We start from the raw sequence: 27,767 nt of genomic DNA on the forward strand, positions 1-27,767 counted from the left end.
AACTCAGAAAATGCCTTTGCCCTGCGCGATTTAGCGCAGGGCAAAGGAGAGCATCGGAGCATGAACTGCTCCGATGCTCATGTCAGGGGGGCTGCCAGGGGGAAAATGGAGGGCTGTCCAGGTTCAGCTCTGAACCTGGACAACCCCTTTAAGTCTAAGGTGGCCATGACGTAGTGTTTGTAGAGATGCTTTATTGTGGACTGGACAGACTTCATTCTGATTTTTTTTTTGTATTTCAGGAAATGATTCCTTATCCCTTCTATTTTTGTTTTCTTGTTGAAAATTTTGCCTTCTGTCTGTATTTGTAATATTTTTATTTATTTTTTTGTTCCCGCGAAAAAACTGCTGTCCTTTTTGGAGGTCTAGAAAGAGGGAAACGCTTTTTGTTATCAGAAGCATTTTCTAAAAGGTCATCCAATAGAGGCCAAAAAGAGATGATCTCCTTGACATGGTATAGAGCAAAGTTTATTCTTTGAACCGGAGTCATCCGACCATCCTTTAAGCCAAACAGCTCTTCTCGCCGAATTGGATAGGGCAGCTGACCTGGCACTTAACTTTAAAACATCTGCCAAAGCATCGGAAATGAAGTCCACCGCTTTGATGATGGTAGGAAACACTTCTAGTAATTGGTCCGTCCCTAGGGGTTTTATCTTGGATATGGAAGTCCAGCTCTTGTAGCCATAATTTTAATGATCTGGCAGTAGAGGTAGTAGCAATATTTGGTATTAATGCTTGGGTTGAGGCTTCCCATGCTCTGCACGTCTGTCCATAGGATCCTTTAGGCTGGGTTCACACCTGAGCGTTTTACAGCGTGTTCCTACGTGCTGTAAAACGCTCAACAGGCAAGAACCAATGCTTCCCCATGGGAATGGTTCTCACCTGAGCGTTTTACAGCGCGTACAATCGCGCTGTAAAACGCACAACGCCCCAAGAAGTACAGGAGCTTCTTTGGGGCGTCTTGTCGCAGGCGTTAGAGTACAAAGATCCTCAAAAGGTAAGGCCGACTTTTTTGACATTTTGGCAATAGGGGCGTCTAGTTTAGGAGGCCTATCCCAACTGAAGGACTCGCCCTCATCAAAGAGGTATTTTCTTTTGACAGTCTTAGGAATAAAGAATTTGTCAGGCTCATTCCATTGCCTCTGAATTAGGTATTTTTTTGTTTTCATTTAAAGGAAATACTTTTAATTTTTTGTGCCCCAAGTCACCAAACATTATATCCTGGACAGACTTTGGCTCTCTAGGTACCTCTACTTTCATGGTAGCTCTAATGGCTTTCAGCAGGGATTCTGTGCCTCAGGGGAAAATAGAGGTCTACTCGTGCTGTCTTCATCTGAAGATGAGCTAGAATTTTCCAGGATTTCTCCCTGCTCATTCTCATCTGAAGAATCTGAATCAGATATTATACTAGCATGACCCCGTTTGCCCGAGGCTGGGATACATTTCCTAAACATTTTCATTGAATCAGAAACTTTAGATTTGACAATATCTTTGATACTCTGAAGGAAAGATGGGGATTCATCTTCTACGACTTTGGTCACACAATGCTGACAAAGTAACTTAGACCAAGAAGGAGCGAGCTATTTCTTGCATATAGCGTATTCCCTCCCTTTGGATTTAGTAGTAGCTTTCCTGGGGCACTCTTTAATATTCTATAAATAGAATAAGAGAATAACCCACATTAAATCTGGTCAGATAACAAAAAGGTTGGGTATTGACCCCCTTACCCCACCAGGAATACCCGTCTAGGATAATGACTCTCCTGGACGTCAGCGCACTGGGTACTCTCATCTTCCATGATAGTGGCCATGATTGAGAGTTCCACAAGAAAGGATCCAGTGGGGATCGTAGGCTGGCTGGGCTCCCTCTGACCGGCGCTGAAGGGGTTAAATACCCAGTGGTCGGGTTCCTGTCGGATCAGTTTGGCTCAGTTTCGTCAGACGGACACCAAAACGCTGCAAACAGCGTTTTGGTGTCAACCTCCAAAGCGCAAGGAAGACTGAACTGATGCATTCTGAGCGGATCCTTTTCCATTTAGAATGCATTAGGGCAAAACTGAACGGGTCTCAGAAACGGAAAGCCAAAACGCCAGTGTGAAAGTAGTCTAACCCTAATGCATTCTGAATGGAGAGCATTCCGTTCAGTATGCATCAGGATGACTTAATTTCAGTCCCTCTTAAGTTTTTTGGCCGGAGAAAATACCGCAGCATGCTGCAGTTTTCTCTCCGGCCAAATATCCTGTACACTTGCCGGAATGCTGGATCCGGCATTAATTTCCATTGAATGTATTAGTGCCGGATCCGGCATTAAAATTGCTGCATTGACAGATCCGTTCTTCCGGTCCGCGTATGCGCAGACCAATAAATCTGTGAAAAAAATAAATACCGGATCCTTTTTCCAAATGACACCAGAGAGACGGATCCGGTATTTCAATGCATTTGTCAGATGGATCCGTCTGACAAATGCCATCCATTTGCATCCGGATTGCGATGGAATTGCCTGCCGGAATCCTCTGCCACAAGTGTGAAAGTACCCTTAGGGCTGTTTCACACTAGCGGATGCCGTGCGTGACATCCGCTCCGTGAAAGAGTGCCAAGACCCGATGCAGACTGCAGAGGCACGGAGCATTAACATGATTGATAATGCTCTTTGCCTCTCTGTGATCTCTTTACTACGAAATCACAACTTTATCTCACTGTGATTTCGTAGTAAAGAGGTCACAGAGAGGCACGGAGCATTATCAGTCATGTTAATGCTCCGTGCTTCTGGTGTCCGCATCGGGTCTTGGCTGTCATTCACGCAGCGGATGTCACGCACGGCATCCGCTCGTGTGAAACAGCCCTTAGTCTTAAAATTCACAAACGGTTTTGTGTAATTAGAATGCATTCACTTGAATGGGACAGAGCGGTTGAAATTACACTGCGCTGACTCTACAGCAGGCATGCTCAACCTACGGCCCTCCAGCTGTTGCAAAACTACAACTCCTGAACAGCCTACAGCTATCAGCCTACAGCAGTGCATGGTGGGAGTTGTAGTTTTACAACAGCTGGAGGGCCGCAAGTTGAGCATTCCTGCTCTACAGAGACGACATGCAGGTAGGGTTGCCACCCTTCCAAACTAAGCCACACCCCAAAGGGAGTGTGGTTGTGACTTAACAGGGGGTGTTAAGTCGCTGTCATACTGTGGCTTCCAATAATACTAATGCCCCCAATTTGTGCCATCCAGAATTAATAATGCCCCCATTAGTGCACCCCAGAATTAATGCTCCCATTAGTGCCCCCAGTAATAAAAAAAGGGGTTGTCCGGGTTCAGAGCTGAACCCGGACATTCCTCCATTTTCACCTCGGCAGCCATCCGGACTTCAGCATCGGAGCAGTTCATGCCCCGATGCTCTACTTTGCCCTGCGGCAAAGGCATTTTTTTTTTAGATCCGGTGACGTACCAGGGCTCTCAATGGGGCTGCCAGGAAGCCCGGTGACGTCACCAACACTGATGGGCAGCCTTGAGCGCTGCCCTAGACAGTAAAACGGCTAGGGCAGCGCTAAAGCCCGCTCATCAGAGCCGGTGATGTCAACGAACACACTGCCGGGCGGAAGCTTCCGCCCGGCAGTGTGTTATGATAAACAAAAGAGCCCGCGCCCTGCGCGATTTAGCGCAGGGCAAGGGAGCGCTTCAAAGCATGAGATGCTGCAATGCTAGCCTCAGGGGGGCTGCCTGGGTGAACATAAGGGTATGTCCGGATTTACCTCTGAACCTGGACAACCCCTTTAATGCCCACATTAGTGCCCCTAATAATATTAATGCCCGATTAGTGCCCCCTGAAAGAATATTGCCCTCATTAGTTCCCCTCAGGAAGAATTATGCACACATTAGTGCCCCCCAGGAAGAATAATACCCCCCATTAGTGCCCCTATCTCTGCTTCTGCTGGCTGGAAGCTGAGGACAGGACCAGCGCTCCCGCCTGATGACGTTTGGCAGGTCCTGAGCTTCCAGTCAGCAGGAGGTAAAGGCTGCATTAATGAGGGCTCCACAATGGAAGCCCATTAGTAACCGTGCTTGTAGAAAATACCGGCAACTAATAACTGGCACCGCCACTAAACTACCGGCCGTGTGGTAACCCTACATGCAGGTGATTTAGAAGAGGAAACAGCCGATGGGCGGGGTGGGGTGAGTCGGACCCGCCAACCTGATATAACGCTGACCTTCTGTGAGGCCAGGTCCCCTCAGGACCGCGGCTCACAGCTGCATCAGACATTCCCATCACATTCTCCCACCAACAACATGGCCGCCGCCCCCCCGCAGCCGTCGGCGCCGTGTAGCAGCAGCAGCGTCATTAGTTGCCAGGTCTAAGGCTAATTCTGCCTCCGCCAGCCAATCAGAGCGCTCGACGTCACCCGCCCGGAGAAGCCCGCACAGAGTGCGCAGTGAGAAACAAGACTAGGCCTCACCCCCGGCGTGTAAGTGGGTGGGGACGAATGGCTGCTATATAAAGGGAGACAGTGGGCGGCGCTTGACAGTCCAGGAGGGGGTTCCTCAGGTAGAAAGGTGGGGATCCGAAGGGAGTTGTGCAGAAGCCGGCGCGATGAGTTCAGGAACACCGTACATCGGCAGCAAGATCAGCCTCATCTCTAAAGCGCAAATCCGCTATGAGGGGATCCTGTACACCATCGACACCGAGAACTCCACTGTGGCTCTTGCCAAAGGTGAAGAAGGGGCCTGGTGGTCGGTTACTAGTGCGGGGGCTCTGCACTGTGTGCGCGTCACGGCCCTCTGCAGGGTGCACCGCACTGGGGCAGCACCGCGTCCTCAAACCGCTGACGTAATGCGGGGCAGAAAGCCGTGCACGCGGGGGCCACGGAGGTGTCGGGGCCGGGATGGAGCAGCTCAGTGACAGGTCCCCTTTAATTGGTTCTCCTGGTTGCACCTGGGGCAGAACTGGAGGTTCAGGGAAGTCCCAGACGTGGAGTCTAAGACCTCGGAAACTACTTGTCTTGGCACCCCTTGCAGAGCCGGAGCATGCAGGGGTCATGGGTGCACTCTGTCCTGTGGATTAGAGGGGGCAGCCTGTTTTAGGGGGTGACACTACTTGCTGGAGATGAGCTCATCCCTCCATGTTGGCCATATTCTCCCCTCAGTCTCAGGAGGGCGCAGGAAGCGGAGAGGTTGGGGGCTGGTGCTGTGCCTGACAGAGGGGGGGGGGATACTGTGGTCAGCGGAGGCAAAGAAGTCTTCAGTGACCACCTTGTTTCTCAGTCAGTGGGGTGCAGGTCCAGCTGCTCTACAGTGTAAGGCCTCGTGCACACTGTCTTCGTCCGCATCCGAACCGCAGTTTTTGCAGCTTGGATGCAGACCTATTCACTTCAATGGGGTCCGTGGACATAAGTGTTAAGCCTTTTTTTTTTTTTTTTTTTTTTTTTTTTTTTTTGCAGGCCGTATGCGGAACCATTCATTTCAACAGGTCTGCAAAAAAAGAAGGTACTCCGTGTGCATTCCATTTCTGTTCTGCAAAAAAGAACATGTCCTATTCTCGTCCGCATTACGGACAAGGATAGCGCTGTTCTATTAGGCGCCGGCTGTTCTGTTCCGCAAAATACGGAATGCACACAGACGTCATCTGTATTTTCGCAAAAACATATGGTCGTGTGCATGAGGCCTTATGTTCAGTGTATCTGGAGTGTCCCAAACCTCTGCTTCCTAGGTTAGTGAGATGTTGAGGTATTGGGGTTATGGCTTTCCCATCAAAACCCCTGTTAATATGCACTATTAGTGGGGGGAGGTCACAGCTTGGGGACCCCTCAGAGCGGTATGTAATGCTTTTCCCATGTGACCACGGCAGGGGGAATGAATAGTGTACGGCCAAAGGAATAAGACGTGCAGTCAATAGCTAATCATGGTGGCTATTAAAAAGGTTCTGTGATGGAACATCCCTTTTAGTCACAGCTGACTTAAAGGGGTTCTCTATGGAAGTAGCAGCTTCTCTCACCAGTTAGCAGGGAGTGGCTGACTGGTTATGGTGGTAACTGCGATCCTGGAAGCCTCTCCTGTAATGCCTCTGTGGTAATTACTAGGACCAGTGCATGCACAGATAAAACGGAATACGCTGTGCATGCGTTGGATGCGTCCAGTTATCGATCAGTGCTTGCGTCCTAATGAAGCTTGGAACAGCCAGAGAAAATGAGTACATGACTACCGCTCGCAGCGCGCCAGTTTGCTTGGTTTCCCTTTGTATCTGGATAGCGGGCAGCCTTCACCTTCAGAGCTGGTGTAAAAATCTGCTGCGGCTGCATGGACTATTTTTGGCTTTTAAGAATTGTATGTTTACCAGTCTGAAAGCACCACGTTATAGAGCAGGAGAAGCGGAGAATACTGTATTTTTGTGGAAAAAGATTCAGTAAAACTTGTAATTTGTACATTTTATCTCTGCTTTTCCTCCCCCCCCAATTCCTGTGAACAGCTATTGGAACAGGAGTGAGGAGTTACCAGTGACAGCATTGTGTATACAAGGCCACATATACACGACTGTAAGGGCGCCATGCCCGGCCTGCAGAACGCGAATACCGATCCGCAGTGCACTGACCTTGTGAATCCTTGCGGTGCTGACCCATTGACGGGGTCTGCGATCCACAAGATACAGCTGTAGATAGAACATGTCCTATCTTTTGTGGAACTGTGGCACGGATCGCAAGCACTACAAAGCACTTCCGTGAGCTTTTGGGTCCATGCCGCAGGACACGTCTTTGCGGTGCGATCTTTTGCTGTATCTTGTGAATCGTGAATCCGTTCAAGTCAATGGGTCCACACCACAATATGGAATTTGCAGATCGGTCACTGACTCCTCCCTCCTGTACCGATAGCGCTTCACAGGAAGTGGCAAAAGCAAAGAAATGTACAAATTGCAGGTTTTACTGAATCTTTTCCCACAAAAATATCGTTCTGCTCAACTCCTGCTCTATAACGTGGTACTTGCAGATTATACTGAATTTCATGGTGACAGGTTCTCTGTAAATTGGCCAGCCCCTTTAAAAGCTGTTTACACATTTTGCCTTCTACTCACTTTGGATTAAAAATAATTTTGAATTGGTATTTGTGTTTTTTTTTTTTTTTCTACAGCTGTAACTTTCAGTGTATCTGCAGACCTATAATGTGTATTCTGCTTCCTAATGAATCAGTTTGATAAAAATTTAGTTCAAATGAGTCTGTGAGCTGTCGGGAGCTCAGGGATGAGGGTCACATAGTGAACGGTCAGAGCTGCTCTGATTCTCTCAGAAGGGTAGCAGTTATTCAGCAGCAGCTACACTGAAAGTGAAAGCTGTAGAGGAAAAATTGTTGAAAAGATTTAATAAAAAATATTTTCGGTACAAAATGAGGAGCCTGAAATGATGGAAAGTGCCCTCAAAGTTGTCCATAGCCAGTATATATGGTTTTAAAGGGTTTTAGTCATGAGAAATACGTTATGTAGCTGACTGACATTAGCGATGTGCTAATGTCAGCAGTACATAACAGTATGACTTATAACTCCCTGCCTGCCGCTGTTCTCCTAAAATAAAGACTTCTAAAATGTGCTAATGAGTCTCTAGGTGCTATAAGGGCGTTGCTTCAGCACTTGGAGGCTCGGTCCACGCACCCTTTAGCACGCCCAGGTCCAGTTGATTGACTTTAGAGTTCTCCTCAGTGTCCCATAAATCCTGCGATTTCCCCGTCTTATTTAGTATTCGGCATAGTGAGTGAAGGATGCGCTCTGCTGACTGCTTTCTCACTGTGCCGAAGGAAGCAGTCAGCAGAACGCGTCCTTCACTCACTGCGCCGAATATTAAAAGGGACGGCGCAGGATTTACGGGACAGAGGAGAACTCGAGTCAATCAACTGGACCTGGGCGTGCCAAAGGTTGCATAGACCGAGCCTCTAGGTGCTGGAGCAACGCCCTCATAGCACCTAGAGGCTCATTAGCATATTATAGAAGTCTTTATTTTAAGAGAACGGCGGCAGGTAGGGAGTTATAAAGCATACTGCACCCTTTAAACGATGCCCCCCTACATATAGGGTTTTGTGGTTCCTTCTGCTTTATAATTTTTTTTAATTTTTTTTTTTTTAGTGCGGTCCTTTGGGACTGAAGACCGTCCAACTGACCGCCCTGCGCCTCCCCGTGAGGAGGTGTACGAGTACATAATATTCAGGGGTAGTGACATCAAAGACATCACGGTGTGTGAGCCCCCGAAAGCCCAGCATGCCTTACCCCAGGATCCGGCCATTGTCCAGGTATGATACTCGAGCTGTGGAAGGCGATTCTTACCCATTTAGCTCTGCCTGTTACAGGGCACTTCAAATGAAGGATTATTGCAGTGTACATGCTATGAGATATTGACGTACACTTTCAGCTTTGCTTGCACCCCCTGAGTATCCTTCTAGCCCACCTTCCCCTGCATTCAGAGGTGGACGGACATGCTCGGTAGCTTCCCCTTAGGTCTGGTGTAGTCATCTCATGGATAAGTAGCTCAGACACCTCATTTATCCTACATCTGAACTTGTAGTAAGTATTCCTGTGTAGAAGGAAATTGGTGGGGGGGCTTTATATACCATATATCTGTGGGGCTATATTTCAGTGAATAACTTGTATGCAGGTGGTAATGGATAATTGCAGTGCTTCCTAGGAGATGTTAGCCGCTGCCTGCCCACAAAGGGAGGAGGCCTTCCAAATATGAATCTTTTGCATTGATATAAATCTATTAATGAAATATGCACCAAGATGGAGATGTGGACTTGCTGCAAAACTCTGCATGTATTTGTTTCAGGCAGGTATATACATGATTAGACGATGGGTTTTGCCACAAGGGCAGGAAGGTGCTTCCCCTGCTGCTATAAAGGCTCTGAGGCTCCTTTTGGGTAGTGTTCCTCCTGATTGTCATGCCTTCACCTTTATTTGCTGTGGTCATGAATGAGGATCCTAGACTATGGACTGGAACCAGAGTTTAGTGAGAAATCCAGGCTGTCACCCCTAGTAAAGCTATGAGGGACACTGACGGCTCAGCGATATGTGCAGGACATCCTGCGGCCACATGTCTTCCCTCTCATGGTAGGGTTTCCAACTGGCAGGATGAGGATGACACTCTCCTTCACACAGCAAGGGTTTCCCAGGAATGTCTCCTCCAGAAAACGCTTCCTTGCCCTGCCCAGTCGCCAGCTATATCACCAGTCAAGCTTTTGTGGCCAGCTTTTCTCAGTGTAGTTAGAGGACCTTTCATGGTTTTTATTTATTCTAGATAATGACTTTACTTGCTGATGCTGCTACCCTGCCTTTTTTATTTTTGTATCTTTTTAAATGTCACTTCTGTGCCCCCCCGTATATTAAGGGTCCATTCACACGTCTGCAAAATGTGGAACGCACATTGCAGGTGTCTGTGCTTTGCGAATCTGCAATTTGCAGAGCCGCAAAACGCATATGGACGTGTGAATGGACCATTGTACTGAGCATCGGAACACGGATGAGGCGCCAGGGATTCTCAATGGGCGTCTCCTTCTCCAATCACAGCGGAGAGTGTCACAGCCAGGGAGAAAAAAAAGATTCTTCCCGGCTGTGATTGGACCGCACTACAGCCAGGGAGAAGATGCCCATTGAGAATCCCTGGCATCTCCTCCCTATACTAATGCTCAGTTTTAACGTACTGAGTGAGTAAACTAGAGGGGGATGTAGGAGCCATAAAAAAGCATGGTGGCAACATCAGCAGGGGGTACCCTGCAAGTAAAGGTATTTATCTAGAACAGGGATACCCAACCTGTGGCCCTCCAGCAGTTACAAAACTACAATTCCCAACATGCCTGCACAGCTTACAGCTATTAGGGCATGCTGGGAGTTTTAGTTTTGCAACAGCTGGAGGGCTGCTGTTTGAGGTTGAGCATCCCTGATCTTGAATAAATAAAAACCATGAAAGATCCTCTAAAACGTTTGCTTTACTCCAGGTGGGGCCTGTTCACATCTTTTGGTGTACATCAAATGGATATGTTTAGATGTAGAGTAGGCAAATGTATGCAATTTTGTGGTTGTGTAATTTTAACATTTGACAGGTGTGCAAATTTCAATGTTTTTTTAAATAGAGTTTGAAGTTTATTAAAGTATCTGGATAAAAGATACGTTTTGCAGATGGCAATATATTGTCTTGCCTTTCAATCTGTCCCCTATTCACTGCAATGTAAAAAAATATTAAAGCACCATTCATTCCATGGCACTGTACATATGAAATATACAGTTCTATACATTTTTGCAGTGTGGCTTCTCAGTTGTGAAGGAGCACCACAGCCTCTGTCTAGGGCCTAGGCTATGTGATGTCACTGTACATCAGTCACATGGCCTAGTAGTAGCTCAGCCCCATTGAAGTCAAATGGGGCTGAGCTGCAATACCAAGCACTTCCACTATGATGTATGGCGCTGTGCTTGGAAAGGTGCTGGAAGTAGGCTGCTCTCACCATAGCTCCGGTCAAAGTGCAGCAGCTCCCTGAAACAGCAGATCAGCTGGGGGTGCTGGGACTCTGATTCCCACCAATGTAATGGTGATGACATGGCTCCAGACAAAAAAATAACCAGGAGCCATTGGCTCCTAAATGAAAAATTTTTTAGTCTCCAAATTTAAAATGCATATAATTAAAAAAAGGGACTTGATGGAGAAGATAAGATGCAGGTCACAGTAGTGAGCCAGCACTAAGTATAGAATACAGCACCACATACCTCTAACATCCAGTGATGACTTTTGGGGGGACATGGTGACTAAATGGCGAATTGCGCGTTTTTGATTTGTAATTTTTTTTTACGGCCTTCACCAGAGCAGAAATATGTTTTAAATATTTTAATAGCTCACTTTTTCATATATGGTCTAACGTATTTATTTTTTTGTTTGTAAATTTTATATATAAAATTGGTAAAGGGAGTGACTTAAACCTTCCCCCCCCCCCCCCCCCTTCCCTTAAGAACCATTTTCCCCCTTACGGGCTATAACCTGGATCTTTTCATCCCTTGTCCTATTCACCCTGAGAGCCCTATTAGGGTATTTTAATGGTCACATACAGGAGGCAAGTGATACGTTTCGGCTACTATGAGCCTTTCTCAAACAAAGGCTCATAGTAGCCGAAACGCGTCACTTGCCTCCTTATGTGACCATTAAAATGCTCTAAAATTACCCTAGCGAGTGCCGTTCCTCTATATGCAAATTCGTGTGGATTCTCCCTCCCGTGCACCGCATCAATGATAGACTGAGTGCCGACTGTATCTTCTCTAGAGCGCTATTAGGGTCACTAGGACTTCACTCTCCCTGCTGCCCTGCACATAGTGCACACAGCAGCAGGGAGCTTACCATGGTAGCCAGGGCTTTAGTAGCATCCTGACTGCCATGGTAACCGATCGGAGCCCCAGCAGTGTAATCTGCCACTGCCACCAATGGAGGGGGGGGGGGCCTGTGGCCACTGCACCACCAATGAATGTAATTAAAGAGTACCTTTCATGGGTCCAAAGAACATGAACTAAGTAGCGGGCTACATAGAGCGGTGCCCAGGGATCTAGTGCACTTACTATTATTCCCGGGCGCCGCTCTGTTTTCCTGCTGTGGCCCCCAGCATTTTCAACATTCAGAGCAAGGAGGAGGAGACGCCAGTGTCTACTTCTCCGTGACAGCAGCGCAGAGCTCAGCCAGGGAGAAATACAGTCCCTGGCCTGGAGCTGCGATTGGACAGCGCTGCTGTCAGGGAGAAGTAGAGACACTGGCGTCTCCTCCTCCTTGCTCTGAATGTTGAAAATGCCTGGGGCCACAGTGGGCAAACGGAGCAGCGACCAGGAATAAGTGCACTTGGATCCTGCTCTATGCAGCCTGCTACTAAGGTCTTATTCTTTGGACCAATGAAAGGTCCTCTAACTCATTTATACAAGTGTTGACAGCGGTATCAGACCCGGCCTCAATAACGGGGCATGTGATATGTGGCACCTGAGGGGTTAATCGCCACGTATCGCATGCCCTGTTGAGGCCAGGTCTGAGACCGCTGCCTATACTTGCATTAATGTTTTACATAGTAGCAGTGGCCACAGCTCTTCCCCTTTCCTCCTCCCTGCTATCTCCCCATTGGTGGCAGTGGGGAGGGACTCCCTCCTTCTCCACTGTGCTAGTGAAGAGAACATGGTGAGTGCCATGTTCTTTAACTGATACTAGGCTGCACAGCGGTCCAGTCGCAAATGGCGACAAGTCTTGTTGCCATCTGCAAATTTTAAGGCGCATTGGCGATTGTTTTGGTTGCCACCTGGATGACCTATTCTGAGGGTAGGTCAACCCACCTTTCATAAAGACTGGCAAATTTGGCTAGCTTTGATCAGAGTATGAGGAGAGCACCTTTGCCGTGGTTGTAATGAGGGACACTCCATTCCCACCACAGCATGGTGTCCTAACTGCTCTAGATGTGACTGGAGTATAAGGCCTTATGTTGCATTAAATGGGCAAAGCCACTCATTGTGTGAATTTGAAGGCTGTGTTCACAGGTCTTCAACTTATCAGGTGTTGAATCCTGCACAATCTGCAGTGGATTTCAGCCATGTGAACAGAGCCCAAAAATGCTGCAGAGTCCTTTTTAGAAGACAAACTGTCTTCGGTTTTGCTCTGTTCATGTTAACACAAGAGTAAATTCTTAAATCGGCCAAATCTGCCGTTTCTATATTGGTCACTGAATAAATGGGGTCAGGTGGTGGCAGGCATTAAAATGGGTAATTTTTGCTTTCTCCTCCAGCATCACATGGTATAGAATGTGCGGTGGGTGTGAGGAGCCCTTTAAAATGCTGTTGCCAGATTTAGTTCTGGTTTACGTAACTTGGCCCAGAATCCAGTAACCAATTAAATTTAATTAAATGGATAAAAGCTGCGAACAAAGTGGAATGCTGATGTCCTTGTCATCGGCACTAAATACATGTGCATGGGAGTGAGTGAAGGCTCGGCCTGAGTGGGTTGGGGGTAGAACTGCTGCCAAAGGGTGCATTCATAATTTAGTTTCAGTTTGCGTCCGGATTGCACAGACATTCATATCTTTGGAGCATCAATAATGCAAGCAGCACTCAGATTACATCATATTGTGTCGGCTTCCATGCGCTCGAGCTGCAAATTATAGCAGGTGTCCTATTGTCTGTGTTGCGGACAAGATTAGAAGTTTGTTTTTATATGGGGCCTGCAAAAAGTGCACATGGCCCACATACAGACTTTGCAGACTACATGCACTTAGATTGTTTTATATTTTCTGCAGCTCATATAATTTTTTTTTATAACTTTGAAGATCTCTGCTGACATTGAATCCAAACATTCTTGTTCACATGAGACTAAAACCTATAGTCCTGCAGACTGTCTACAGTTGCATCCTGTCTCGGAAGTCCTGAGAAACAGATTAAGGCTACATTCACACGTCAGTATTTTTCTATAATCCGAATTTCAGTCCTGTTTTTTTTGCGGATCCATTGTTCCTGAAAATGTTTCCGTATGTCATCCGTTTTGCGGATCCGCAAAAAACGGAAACATGTATACATTCAATAATCAAATAAAGTTGTTTGGATTTCTTTGAAAAAAATTGAGGGAAAAAAAAAATATTTGCTGTGTTTCCAGGAACGGATTCCGCAAAAAACTGAAGACATACGGAATAACATCCGAATGTCTTCCGTTTTTTGCGGATCCATTGACTTTGTATTGTACCAGGATCCGAATTTTGCAGAAAAGAATAGGACATGTTTTATATTTAAACGGACATGCGGAACGGAACAACGGACAGCACACATTGTGCTGTCCAATTTTTTATTTTTTTTCCAGGACCCATTGAAAATGAATGGGTCCTGATCTGTTCCGCAAAAAACGGAACAGATCAGGAAAGAAAAAACGGACGTGTGAATGGACCCTAAGGGTCCTTTCACACGTCTGCAATTCTGTTTTCTGCATTTTTAAGAACAGAATTGTGGACCCATTCATTTCTACGGTGCCGCACAATGTGCTGCCTGGGTCCGCAATTCCGTGTCCGCAAAAAATTGAACATGTCTGCAATTGCGGACAAGATTAGGCATTTTCTGTTAAGTGCCAGCGATGTTTGGTCTGCAGAACGCATATTGCCAGTGTCCGTGTTTTGTGGATCCGTAAAACACTTACGGACATGTGAATGGACCCGAAAATCTGAGCGTCTGCACTGCTGGTTTGCTGCAGTGTATCGGTGTAGGTCGTCCTGCCTGTTTTAGACAGGCTATAACTAGATACACTTCCTCAAGCTGTAGATCTAGTCCTGTTCATCTGACTCTATTATTTACTGTCTGCAAGCAGAGATCTTGAAATTGAAGCATTTGAACAGCTGAAGGCTTGTTTCAGATGAGTGAGCAGTCTGTAGGAAACGTGTTCATGTTGGAGCGTGACTTCCCACCCTGAACTCTGCTCCTGTGACAGGACCTTGTGGTAATATAACTTATGCCGTGTTCCTGCCTGATATTAACTAGGATGAATTGTACGGCCATAATGCCATCAGTGTGTTTCACGGGAGCAAATGTCAGACGCATTATCAGTCGGTACAATGGTGTGTGCTCCTGTCACAGGAGCAGAGTTCAGGCTGGGAAATCATGCCCCCACATGGAGCAGGTTTCCTGCAGACTAATCTCTTGTCTGATTCTGGCCTAAGGGTACTTTCACACTTGCGGCAGGACGGATCCGGCAGGCTGTTCTCCCTGTCGGATCCATCCTTCCGCTATTTTGCTGGACCGCCGCTCCATCCCCATTGACCATAAGGGGGGGCGGTGCTCCGGCACAGTACGGCAGTTCGCGGTCAGACCACCAGACTAAAGTCAGACATGCAGGACTTTTAGTCCAGCGGCCTCTCGCCGTACTGCGGTCCGGCGAAACAGTGGAAGGATGGATCTGACGGAGACCAGCCTGCCGGATCTGTCCTGCCGCAAGTGTGAAAGTACCCTAAGACCGCTTTCAGTCTGTGATCATGAGCCAATACCAGCAGTGGAGTTTACGCAGATGAGATTCAAAGGGGTTCTCTAACTTCCTTACTGATCTATCATTTGGATCAGTCATTGCATTTTATTGGGGGTCTGACACCTGGGACCCCCGCTGATCAGCTGCACCTGCAGAAGCTTCCCACAGGCCAGTGACATCACAACAGTCACCTTGTGGTGCTACTGTAAGCGCCGCTGCGTTCTCAGACACTGATCAGTGGGGGGTCCTGGGTCTTTGGATAGGTCATCAGCAAGAAAGGTAAAGAACCCCTTTAATGGAAAGTTGGTTTTTGACCTTGCACTTGGTTTTGCTGATGGAAATCACTGACTGAGGCCTAAGGCTGTTTATGTATCAGGTACTCGGATTAGTTGTCAAACTTCTTCTCATCCAGGATTAAAGGGATGCTCAGTTTGTGGCAAATTATAATATATTCCTAGTTATGCTGTCAGTTCATGACGGGGGGGGGGGGGGGGGGTGTCCAACCATTGGCACCCCCACAGATAAAAGGGTGAATGGAGTAGTGTTGCAGTATCTGCAGTAAATACTGTCCCGATGCAGGAATACCTTTAGGAGGAGCCATGGTGTCCCACAGCCCCGTGTGCTGTCTTTGGGGGTGTCCACCTTTCCATATTGATTGTATTACCCTTCTTGTAGTGGATATTTGTGCACTTCTCTTTATATTGTAAACCCATTGTTAACTCTTTATCCTTTTTGCCTGTAGTCATCCCTGGGCTCTGCCTCCACCACGTCCTACCAGCCTTCTGTGCCTTACAGCCCGTTTCGAGGCATGCCATCATATGGCCAGCTCGCTGCCTCCTCTCTTCTAGGCCAGCAGTATGCTGCCTCCTTGGGTCTAGGTATGTAGTCATCTTCATTATTTTTGTACTGTTCAGTACGCCAGCTAGAGAGCCCGTGTCTGAGCTTCATCGGCTGGTTGTGTCCCAATTGCAATTTTGCTGTAAATCATTTGCACTTTACCATAGACTCCTTAAGTCTGTCTTACCTTAAACGATTTAGCAGGCGATTGTCAGGAGGGAGGACTTTTTTTTTTTTTTTTCTTGCAATTGCCTGCTCACCATGGAGATGGATCACTAATGCCATCGCTCGTCCTCGTACTGACTTGTTTGCTGGCAGTAGTTTGTGATTGGACAGCGCAGTCTGCCACTAGCAAGCGATTTTTACATTTATTTTTTAGCTTTCTTAAAAATCGGGACTGCTTGAGCGTTTGCTTGTTCATCAAGCAATCAGCGGCAGTATTACACTGCCAGATCATCGCTAACTAGCATTCCTGCAAACGCTTGTAGCGATGAGCGGGAAGATCTGCCAGTCGGATACAGCCTTCAGACTTCTAGAGTGCCATGCATGCTCTAAAGGTCATGGAGGGGGTTGAGAAGTACAGGGACTGCTGAAAACATCATGGTCCTGAATTTCAGGTAGATAGTTTAGTTAGGGCTTGTTCCCATCTGCACTGCTCGATGCTATTCATTTTTCTGTATTGTAGGGAAAGGATAGATGTTCCTGATCCATCAAATGAGTCGCCAACAGAACTTGACTGGTTTCCAGTGTCTGGCGCCTTTGACAGGATCCTAATAGTCTACAGCGCAGATGTGAACACTGCCGTTTTCGTATTGACTGCCTTTGTTTACCACTAATTTATGTGGTGGAGTTACCTAGAATTAGGTTGGGCTTTGTGCAGACTGGCTATCCAGACTGAAAATTTTAAGTGGGTTTTCCAGGAGTATTGATGACTTATCCTCAGGATAGGTGATCAGTATCTGATCAGTGGAGTTTAGAGTCCTGGCATCCCTGCAGATCAGCTGTATTAAGATGCCGCAGCGCTCTGGAGGCCAGCAACGTCCTGTTAACCAGTCACATGGCCTGTTTGGATCTTGGGTCCATTCAAGTGAATGAGCCAGGCTGCAGTACCATGCACTGCCACTATACTATGCATGGCACTGTGCTTGGTATGTTAAGGGCTGCATATCCACCGATCAGATATTTAAGAACTATCCTGAGCAAAGGCAATCAATATTGAACTCCTGGAATGCCTTTAATTCATTGTCACTCGGTGTTCTCATTGAAATGTGGTTGTGTGTGACCATTATATCATCACGAGGGGGGGGGGGGGGGGGGAACAACCCTAAAATAGGGAAACTGGTCAGGAATAGAGGGTAGTGCTGGCAGTAGGCAAATGTTTTCTTGCTAGAAGTGTAAGGGTCAGTTCACACTGCTGTTTTTCAAAATACATGTGTAAAAAATCAGTCCTGAATACAAGCAGATTTTTCCACCTCAAAATTGCACATGTTTTCAGGCAGATTTTTGACTAAAATGCAGTAGTACTTCTGTGTTTTTTTTTTTTTTTTTGGCATGTTTACATGAGAGAGGGCATGTCTCAAATGAAGAAATTCTCTGTAGCCTGGTCCATAAAGGGGTTGTCTAGCTCTTTTGCTATTTGCGTTTGTTTTTTTGTTTTTCAATTGCAACCTGCCACACGTGTGAAATCATACTAGTCTACTGCTCTGTTCCAGACTAGTCCTCTGGTCCCCATTCTGGGAACTTATGGCCAGATAGGGTCATGTGCACTCCTGCAACCCATGACTGACCTCAGCCATGACATGCCCCAAAACTTGGCAACATGTCACCGCTGAGGCCAGTCATTGGCTGCAGTGGTGCAGATTACCTGTTATGTCAAAGTTTACAGGTCTGGGGCCAAAAGACTGCTGAATCAGGACAGAATTTATTTATTTTCTCCTGGCTCTCCCCTGACACTGTTGAATGGTTGGGTGTGTTACCTGCTATTGGGGAGAATTGTAAGGCACCTGTACACATTATCCTTCTGATTACACTAAAGTCGGTGTCCTCCAGCCAGGAATATATGGTCTCCTGTACAGCAGATGAAGATACTTTCCAGTTTGAATTCCTCCTCAAGAAAAGGAATGATTGCAGTGGAGCATGTTGGGTGCCCAATATTTTTTTTTAAATGTGTTCTGCAGTCAACAAGGAATAAACTAACACACTAAAAGGCATTTGTATATTTGGGGGGAGGGGGCGTTGCATCTAACACTGGTGGATGACCTGTTAATAACATGTTGCACTGTCCATGCAGAGAAGCTGGTAAGCCCTTCGGCATCAGCCGCAGCCTCCAGCTCCTCCTCCTCCCCGTCACCACAGCCTGTGGCATCGGATCCTGACTTGCTGGCAGAGCCCCCGCACCTCTCCAAGGGTAACATGACTGGCGTGTGTCGCATTTTGTTCGCATGCCCTTGTCTTCAGTTCTCGTGTTGATGGATAGAATAGTCATTTTCGTTCTGTCTACTAACTAACTGGGCCACATTTACTAATCGCTGCACCTAGATTTTTGGTGTAAATTGTGCCTAAATATTCAGCACATCTAGATTACGAAATTTTATGCCTAGCTCGACAACTGGACATGGCTTCTTAGGAATGAGACACTTTGTGCTGCACTAGGATTCTGGTGTAATTCTCTAAGCCAACCAGAGAAGTCTGTCCCTGCACCACCTTTATCATCCAGCCGGAGTGTGATACGTCTGGTGCAGGTCTACACAGCCTGTCTTTGCCATCTATAGGATTAGTAAATCTGCCCCAGCGTGACTGTCTAGTGTCACCCGTGCCGTGTCAGATTTGTTCAGTATGTAGGTTTTTGCACAATAAATCTAGACGTGAGAATGTAACTTGGCAATGGCCCAGGCAGCCTAGGAGTATGGCAGTTGAAGGTTGGGCTCCATATGGGACTAATATATTGGGGTCACAATGTAGTCAATAGCCTCCCTATTCTAAATGTCATAAGGTGTATGAATGTAACAGGGGGAGCCCCTCTAATTGGACCCCTATGATGGTCAAAGCATAGAGTTGCCACAAAGGACAGCTTGCATCTGCATTTCATGGTGCTATATCTGCAGCATGTAACGCTGGCTGCGGGGAAAGGGCATACCCTCTTATTTTTAACAGCAAAGGAACAAAATAAATTTGGTTTGGCAAAAATGAAACCAATGAAATGAAACCAAATTGCTCCAACTGGACACTTTGCTGTAGATTCATTATGAATTGCACTGGTTTCTATAGTCATACTGCCTAAGGGTCCATTCACACATCCTCAACGGATCCGCAAAACACGGACAGCGGCAATGTGCGTTTCACATTTTGCGGACCACATATTGCCGGCACTATAGAATATGCGTCTTCTTGTCCGCAATTGCGTACAAGAATAGGAATTTTTTTTTTTTTCAGGAACGGCATTGCGGACCCGGAAGTGCGGGTCCGCAATTCCATTCCGCAAAATGCGGAACGAAATTGCAGACGTATGAATGGTACCGTAACAGTGAGGAGGATCTGACCTCGTCCTCTGGATTTGGACAGCCAGGCATAGTGTGTATGCAGTCTTCTCAATTACTTAAATCTTGGTTTCTCTGAGGTCCAGAGATCCATAGGGCCAACTGACTGCCGCTCCTGTAGATGTTCCCTCTAACACCTTGGAGTAGTCTGCCTCATTCATATAGTCCAGGCTCTGTTAATGCATTGCCTTAATGCATCCTTATGCTATTTGCTGGGCTGGTATTCATCAAATTGCCCTCTTTTCTTCCATGCTATAGAAAAGCGTGGTCTGTTCCTCTTCACACAATAGTCTGATTCCAACCTTTAGTTATCCACTAAACCTCACACCAACTGACTTGCCTGATTCATCCCCAGCTTTCCTGAAAGTCAACTCACTCGTTCATAAAGTCAATTAAAAACTGCATAACTATGCATTGTGTGGGAGCAGTCAGTCTGTTTTAAGTGAAGTGAGCTCCTCCTAGTGGTGGCTGTAGGCAGCTAGATTGTTGGCATTTGACTGCGGCCATGTGAGAAGCATTGAGTCAAAGGGGTTGTCCAGTATTTAACTCCCTTCCTTCAAGTCAAGGGGAGTGTCCTTTCTGCTGCAGCACTCTCCCAATCACTGCTCACAAGGCAGTTGAAGGATGAGCCTGTGCAGCTGTCTCTCTAATCCAGACATAGAAATAAGGGGGGGGGGGGGGGGCAGCAGGTGGCACTATACTAATACATTTTATTTAATCACTTAGTGGCCATATCCAGGTGCTGGTTTGAAACCCCTTTTAAAGGGGGTTGTCCCACAAAAACTATTCTAAGCATTTTTAAGATGGGATAAATTTTATAACTCTCATCCGTGCTGTGGAGTTAAGGTTTTTGTAGTCTAGTGTGTGTGTGTGTTGCTGCTTTGTTTCATGCATGAGACCGTCTGCATTGTGCCTTGTGTAGATGTGGATTTGTGCAATTTGCATGTATTGCTTGTAGTAGTCGTCCTGTAATGAGGGCACGGTCTGTAAATTGTGTTCAGTGTCCTATAGAAACCTGCAATGCCATTGGGTTAACTGATTGCATTGCTGATGCAGGTTACTAACTCTATTAATGTGAGGCAAGCCTTGGCTACCTGGTAAATTGCACTAAAGAACAAGTCTAAAGTCTGCGATATCTTGTCCAGATGATTAAATTGTATATTGATAGATGGCTCTGGGGATTGTCACCACTTGAATGCCAAATCTGCTTGGCCATACAGGTGTAACACCTGTACCAGTGTCTGGGCTGCACCATACCTCCACAGCTTGTCTAGTATTAGTCTTGAAGGGGTATTCCCGTTATAGCATGTCCTCTCCTAGCCACAGGATGGGGCAGAGATCAGCAACCTCTGACACTCCAGCTGTGGTGAAACTACAACACTCAGCGTGCACATTTGCTTGGCTGCTCTTATAACTCCCAAAGGTGAAGTGAAACTACAACTTCCAGCAGGCTCAAAACTGCTAGAGTGCCAGAGGTTGCTGACCCCTGGCATAGGAGAACTGACTGGAGGTCCTACTGTTGGGACCCCCACTGAGAATGGGGGGGGGGGGGGGGGGGAGGGTTGCTGTACCCCTGTGGTGTCCCCCTGAAATGGATGGAGCAGCAGGTTTTTTAAAAACCTGCTGCGCCATTTGTTTCTATGGGACTACCAGAGTTGGTTTGGCACATGAACCTTGATTAGTAAGAATGGCCTTAAAATGAGTGTTACCAGCAGCTCAGCCGCCTTTTCTGTTGCATTCATCATAATTTTGTGCCAAGGCCTGCCTATAGAGATTGATTACTGCTAGGGATTCCTTTGCAAGCTCTTCCTGCAAATTGACAGATTTTTTCCTTTCCTGACCACAGCTGGTTTTCCATCGGTCCCAGTAAGAAAAAGTCCTATGGTGGAGCAAGCTGTCCAGACTGGTCCAATGGAGAATATGGCTCAAAAGAAGCTGCAACCAGCAAAAGGCCCACCTGTGAGCCAGCGGGGGAATAGACAGGGTCAGACAGCCGGTCTGCCTGCACCAATAAGTGGTAAATGGTGTCCCGACTGGGATGGGCTTTTTGCGTTGGCATTAGTTCTGACTGTAGCTTTATAGGAAGGTCTGATCATTACCACCAGTAGCCATTAGTGCTTTATAAAGTTCACACACCAGTAAATGGCTCTTCCAGTTGTTGCTTTACATTAGGCATCTACCAGTGGTCATACTAGGCAGTGCCTCCTGCACTGTATAACCCAGTTTGTCATTTATGTAGAACACCTTTCAGCCTACTTTTGATTTCTTTCAGTACCATCTCAGACTTCACCGACACAGAATATGATCAATGATGAGAATAGACGACCCCAAAGACGGAGGTCAGGTAAAACGGGGAGTGGTGGTAATTTTACTGTGGGTGGTCACTGGACAGTTTACAGACCAAATACATTCTCTGAAAACGCATACCCTGGTAATATTGCCAAGGGAAGGTGAGGCCAGCCATATATAGTGAGGCCAGCCATATATAGGGCAAATGTAGTACAACCCTACTGTACATGAAGGGGTAGAGTCCACCTGAACGGGAGACTGTCTGGCTCTTAAAGGGAGTTCCTCATTAGTGTCTGTATAGCAGTTATTCACCAGAATCTTTCCCAAAGGCTTGTGGTCTTCCAGTGTAAAGGGGTGGTCCAGTCCCATGTAAATACAGCTTCAATCTTTTTATAATTAAAAGGGAATGTCTCTTTTCTAAGTTCCTGACTTCTAGTGAGTGAAAATATGCGAGTTTATATACTTGCTGACAAATGAGCACCCAGGTAGAAATGTTGGCTTGCTGCAGACCTCGGCATGCAGTTGTATCTCGGGCACATATTTATATTTGGGCACTGTGTCCTACCGCAAGAGGAAGGATCTGATGCTAGCTTTGGGTGGTGTACAGCTGGGTGAGAAATTGCCTGCTAGGCATGCTTGTACAACACACTTGGAGACATTTTGCCCAGTTGACCCACTTTAGAGGGTTGGCACAGGATAGTAATTTTAAACAATTGCCCCCCATATATGCCATTCTGACCTAGCTGTTTGGAGGTGTCGGGAACAGTGATCACGTAAGGGCACACACAGCCAACAGGACAGACCACAAGTAGGGAGGATCCAAGCATGAGCAGCTCCCACGGGTGTGTTGTCCATCAAGACGGGCAGCACCTTCATTATATGCTTCTGTCTCTGCAGACCATTTCCATATGCTTAGCAGAAGGAAATTTGGTGTCCATCATTGACAGCCAGCCCCTGACTTTCATTTGCAGCAGTGTTATGGACGAGAAACCTGGTTTGCTACTTACTGGAATTGTGTAGTGGGATTAATCGGGTTCTGTTTGAGATCCAATGTTGGGGTTAATGTATGGAGGCTTATTGGTAAGCATTTCAATCCTGCCTTTGCTATGGAGCAACACACTGCCCCAACTGCTAGTGCAATGATCTGGGGAGCAATTGCATACAACAGTCGGTTAACCCTAGCGATATGAGCAGGGCAGGACATCGTGCAGCCACATGTTGCCTCTCATGGCAGGGCTTCCAGCTGGCACCTTTCTTTTTTCATAAAGTTTGACCACACAGTGAGGGTTTCCCAGTATATGTCCACAAAAATTGCAACACTTTGTCCTGCCTGGTCACCAAATTTATTACCAGTTCAGCATTTATGGGACCAGCCAGCTGGGACTCCTGCTTCAGCAACCTATGGGTTTGCAAGACCTAGAGGCCCAGCTGCTACATTTCCAGCCTAGAGGTGGCCCAACAGAGTACTAGAGCATCCTTTCAATTCTAACATTTCCCCAATAAACTTTATCTTTAGCTCACCTATATCATTACAATAACACATAGAAAGTTTCATGATTCCAACAACTCCTTCGTGGTTTTACTTTTTTCCATTACCGAGTGTTTGCAGATGTTGGAAACCCTCTCCTGACCTGGTCCATCTCTATTATTTTATGCACTTGTATAACACTATTATATTCCACAACGCTTTAAACATTGGCACCAAGCTGTCCCCCAATGGGGCTCACAATCTAAGCTCCCTATCAGTCTTTGCAGTGTGGGAGGAAACCCATGCAAACATGAAGAACATGCATACAAAGGCACTCTATGCACTTAAGTGCAGTGTATGAGCTTGGAGTCAGGATAGAATTATTTCTGTTGGTGTTGCACTAATAGTGTAACAAACCAGTTACTTAATTTGAGACTGGATCAGGACATGGATTTACAGCCTTTGAATGTAAAGCAGAATGTTCTTTAAGATCCACTTGCTGTCAGTGAAATCAAATTGAAACACAGCATTTAGCAGAGTTGAGCTGTATATACAGAAGACTGCACAACCTCTTTAATAGTGACTCATGCAGGTCAGGTAGTATCATGAGGGCCCCTACGGACGCTATATGAAAGTACTTTTTTAGGGTCAGATTCACAAAGGCTATGCTTTCCTACAAATGTAGCTTAAAAATGGCTGCTGTGCTGACCATCTGATTCTTCAGGTAACAGGCGGGCCAGGAATCGCTCTCGGGGCCAGAACCGGCCAACAACTGCTAAAGAAAATGCTATCAAATTTGACGGGGACTTTGATTTTGAAAGTGCAAATGCTCAATTTAATCGGGAAGAACTGGATAAAGAATTCAAGGATAAGCTAAACGTCAAAGGTAGTGATTTGTGTGGGGTTCTACTGACGCTGCTGTGCTGGATTACACAATACCTTTTTCCTTGCAGATGACAAGCCTGAGAAGGAGGGTGACGAGAAGGGAGACTCTGGAGTGGAAACCCAAAATAGTGATGGCAATCCAGAGGAAGACGCCCTGGGGCCCAATATATACTATGACCGCACAAAGTCTTTCTTCGATAATATTTCTTCAGAGATGAAATCCAGGTAGACTCCTTTTTATTTTAGCAAAATTTAAACTAAGTTATTACAGGTAATTTTTTGATTAAGAGCTATGGGGGCAGAGTCACATGCTGCTTTCCAGTCTGACAGCTTGGATTCCTGTATTTTGTTGGGATCTGCCCGATCGTGAAAAATGCTTCATTTTACTCTAGATTTATATGCATTATCTTAAAAGGGGACAAGGTGAAACCCAATTAGTGGAATGTGTCTGAACCATCCCCACTGTATAAAAGGGCGTGGGGGGGGGGGGGGGTCCGTGTCCTGTATCCCACTGTGTAGAGCAGTGGTCAAGAAATTTCTATGGGACTGCCAAATGCTGCACTCAACTCTCGGGCAGTCCCACATAGGTGAATGGAGCAGCAGCATGCACTTTTGACTCTTGACTTCATACAAGGGAACACAGGACCCAAATCCTTTTGAGATTCCAAACCTCCTGGTCCCCCACTGATTGAACATTTATCACCTGTCCTATTTACACCTTTAATTCCTAACAGTTTTGTCCAAGCTCCACTTGGGCTTTGAGGAAAGAAGCAAACCATTCAGACCAAGTAGAACTTGGGCAGCAGGCTATGGGAATGCTTTTACCCTTAATATCTTGGTCTGTAGTAGCTGGAGGTAGAACCTTTAAAGCAGCAAGTTTCAAATGCTTAACTGTGTTCACTCCCAACCAGCTTTCAAAAGGCTACATTCCCCAGTTGTAGAGCAGTTGGGGTCCATTCACACATCTGTGTGTTTTGTGGATCTGCAAAACACTAACATCGGCGATGTACATTCTGCATTTTGTGGACCACACGTTGCCGGCACTTAATAGAAAATGCCTCTTGTCCGCAATTGCGGACAAGAATAGGACGTGTTCTATTATTTTTCAGGATCGGAAGTGCAGATGCGCAATTCCGGATTTGGGCAGCACATCGTGCTGCCCCATAGCAATAAATGGGGCCGCAAATCCATTCCGCAAAATGCAGAACTGAGTTGCCGACATGTGAATGGACCCTCAATATTGCAGTCCTGGTCTTGTTTTAAAGATCCAATTTGTCATCTTTCAAGGAACTCTCATTTATCTGTAGATACACCACCCAAAATAAGGGTTGAAATACCTCTTCAGCTGGCTGTGATCTTAATCAGCCTGGAGGGGGAGAGGAGGGCAGTGGTTTTTAACAGCCTGCACAGATGAAATGGATTGTCTCCCAGGGGAAGGGTAACATGGATCTCTCTCCAGGTTATCAATTCATTTACCCAATCTGAGTTTACTTGGTCACATGGGTTTTTAACTTTTTTAATTTATTTTTTCCACTTCCAGGAAAGGAGATGACCCTTTACTCCATCTAATCAAATTGTGCTGACACTGAGCTAGTAGTGTATACTGAGAATGCTGCTCTGGAGTAGAATGCATTATGTAATTCAGGATAAGTAATGTGTGTACAGTGAATACTCCAGAACTGGATTCATTAATCTGCTGGTGCATAGCACAGAATAAGTGTTTACACAAGGTTGCTTAGTTGATTTAGGAATTAGCTAAGTACCATAATGTTCAGTCATAATTGGGGATGAGTGAATAAACTTCGGTTGACACATCTGAAGTCGATTCACATAAAACTTAGTTCTAATACTGTATGGAACAGGCGCTCTGTACAGTATTAGAATGTATTGGCTCTGATGAGCTGAAGTTATTGCTTTGTGAAATCTCGTGAGACTTTGTAATAACTTTTATACTGTAAAAACATTTCCTAAACTCTGGTTCGGTTCCAAGTGGTACCTTGGAACCAAACCATAGTTTGGGAAATGTTGTTTACAGTATAAATTTACGAAGTTATTAGTCTCGTGAGATTTCACAAAGCAATAACTGCAGCTCATCGGAGCCAATACATTCTAATACTGTACAGAGCTTCTGTTCCATACAGTATTAGAACAAGGTTTTATGCGAATCTACTTCGGATGTTTTATCTGAAGTCAATTCGCTCATCCCCCAGTCATAAACAATGATGCCACTCCCTCTTGAATTTTCATAATTGGGTTAAAAAGCCCAGTATTTACCTCGTGCCTGTGGTATGTTGTAGCAACTTTATATATAGACTATCTATGCAGATTCGTTTAACATGGAATACTATGAACCTAAGCAAAAATGAAAATGTTTCACAAATCCTTGTCTGCACAGACGTACAACATGGGCAGAGGAGAAAAAGCTCAACACTGAAACCTTTGGAGTCTCTGGCAGATTCCGTCGCGGTCGCAGCTTTCGTGGTGGGTTTAGAGGAGGAAGGGGTGGTACCACTCCGCGAAGAAACCAGACAACGCAGAGGGCTGGCACTGGGAGAGTGTGAAGACCCTGCCCCTAACATGGACAATTAAGGGGTTTGTGTGTCCCTTATTGGACTAGTCTTCCATATATTTTTTTTTGCCCCACCCCCAAAACGCATTGTAGCAGCTCTGTAACCCTGCACTGAGCAGGAGAAGACCCGTCATTGCTTTCATCCATATAACACTGGTTTGTATAGCCTACAGATTGGACTTGGCACAGAAGTGCATGTGCGTATAGGAGACCATAGCAGGGCTTTATCATAAGGGGAAAATGTGGTACTTCAATTGAGGTGAGCAGTTATATTTTGGACCTCAGGCAGAAGGAGATCTCTTCCTTTTTTCCGTACTTTTAATGTATAATTTGTTTTGATGCAAATTGCCCCTTTTTAGCTAGGGGGTTTTAACAGCTTTTTGTTTCTTGCTCGGACGAGTGTTCTGCTCACCCTTCCCCCTTATGTATTTATGTTGGGACATCACTTGAGTATTGAACTGAGATGAAGCAGGTTCAGATGTAGGTGGTGGTTAAAACTTCACCCCCTCACATTTTTTATTTAAATTTTTTTTTTTTGTTTAAGCACTTGGTTGGCTTCGCCATGGTAGCCGGGTAGGAAGGCTATGCATGTGTGCATAAACGAAAACTATTCTCGTAACACTGCTAGCCAACCACCTGTCTAAAATGTACGTATTGCATATAACAACTCAAGTTGCAGACGCAGGTCATGCCACTTTGATTCTGCCAAAATAATACAGCATGAATCCCAAGCTATTCTCTAGTGATATGCCACAAGTTGAGAAAGTTTGCATGGTTTTATTTTTATTTTGTTTCTTTCGACATTGATGCACTTACCCAATATTGTAAAAGTCTCTGCAAATGACCATTTTTTTAAGTTATGATAAATTTAATTTAAGAAAGTGTCTTTATTTTTGTAGAATTCTGGTGCTGATAACCAGTAGCCCATGGGGATGTGATTTAAATTGTAATCTACCAATAAATCTACAACCATTTGACTTGTGCTTTATATTTATCACACACATCTTATTAATAAGGTAGTTGAGGATGTTACAAAAGTAATTAAAATGGCTCTAAAGGCACACTTACACATGCTGTCTGAGCAGGCAATTATCAGGAGCGAACAGTTCCTTATATTATATAGTGGTGGTGAAGTGCTCCACTTAAAACTTGTATGCAGTAATCACCTACTCTATAGGAATGAGCAGCACAATCTGCTTCCCAGAAATGGTTTTAGGTGTCCA

The 27,767-nt window shown here is 45.9% G+C and overlaps 1 protein-coding gene across 3 annotated transcripts; it reads left to right on the forward strand.

Moving 5' to 3' along the window:
* Positions 1-4,494: 4,494 nt before the first annotated feature.
* On the forward strand, positions 4,495-27,521 carry LSM14B (LSM family member 14B). 3 transcript variants are annotated; one of them, XM_044297280.1, is made up of 9 exons: positions 4,495-4,700; positions 8,090-8,253; positions 15,703-15,838; positions 18,088-18,204; positions 21,180-21,350; positions 21,606-21,677; positions 23,815-23,976; positions 24,044-24,200; positions 26,371-27,521. In XM_044297280.1, the coding sequence occupies exons 1-9, from the start codon at positions 4,580-4,582 to the stop codon at positions 26,534-26,536; spliced, it is 1,266 nt and encodes a 421-aa protein (XP_044153215.1). In that variant the 5' UTR covers positions 4,495-4,579; the 3' UTR covers positions 26,537-27,521. The 3 variants fall into 3 exon arrangements, with proteins under 3 accessions (XP_044153215.1, XP_044153218.1, XP_044153216.1); XM_044297283.1 differs by lacking the exon at positions 18,088-18,204; XM_044297281.1 differs by lacking the exon at positions 21,606-21,677 and having other exon boundaries at positions 4,496-4,700.
* Positions 27,522-27,767: the final 246 nt, after the last annotated feature.

Source organism: Bufo gargarizans, chromosome 6, assembly GCF_014858855.1.
Source record: "Bufo gargarizans isolate SCDJY-AF-19 chromosome 6, ASM1485885v1, whole genome shotgun sequence".
Lineage (NCBI taxonomy): Eukaryota > Metazoa > Chordata > Amphibia > Anura > Bufonidae > Bufo > Bufo gargarizans.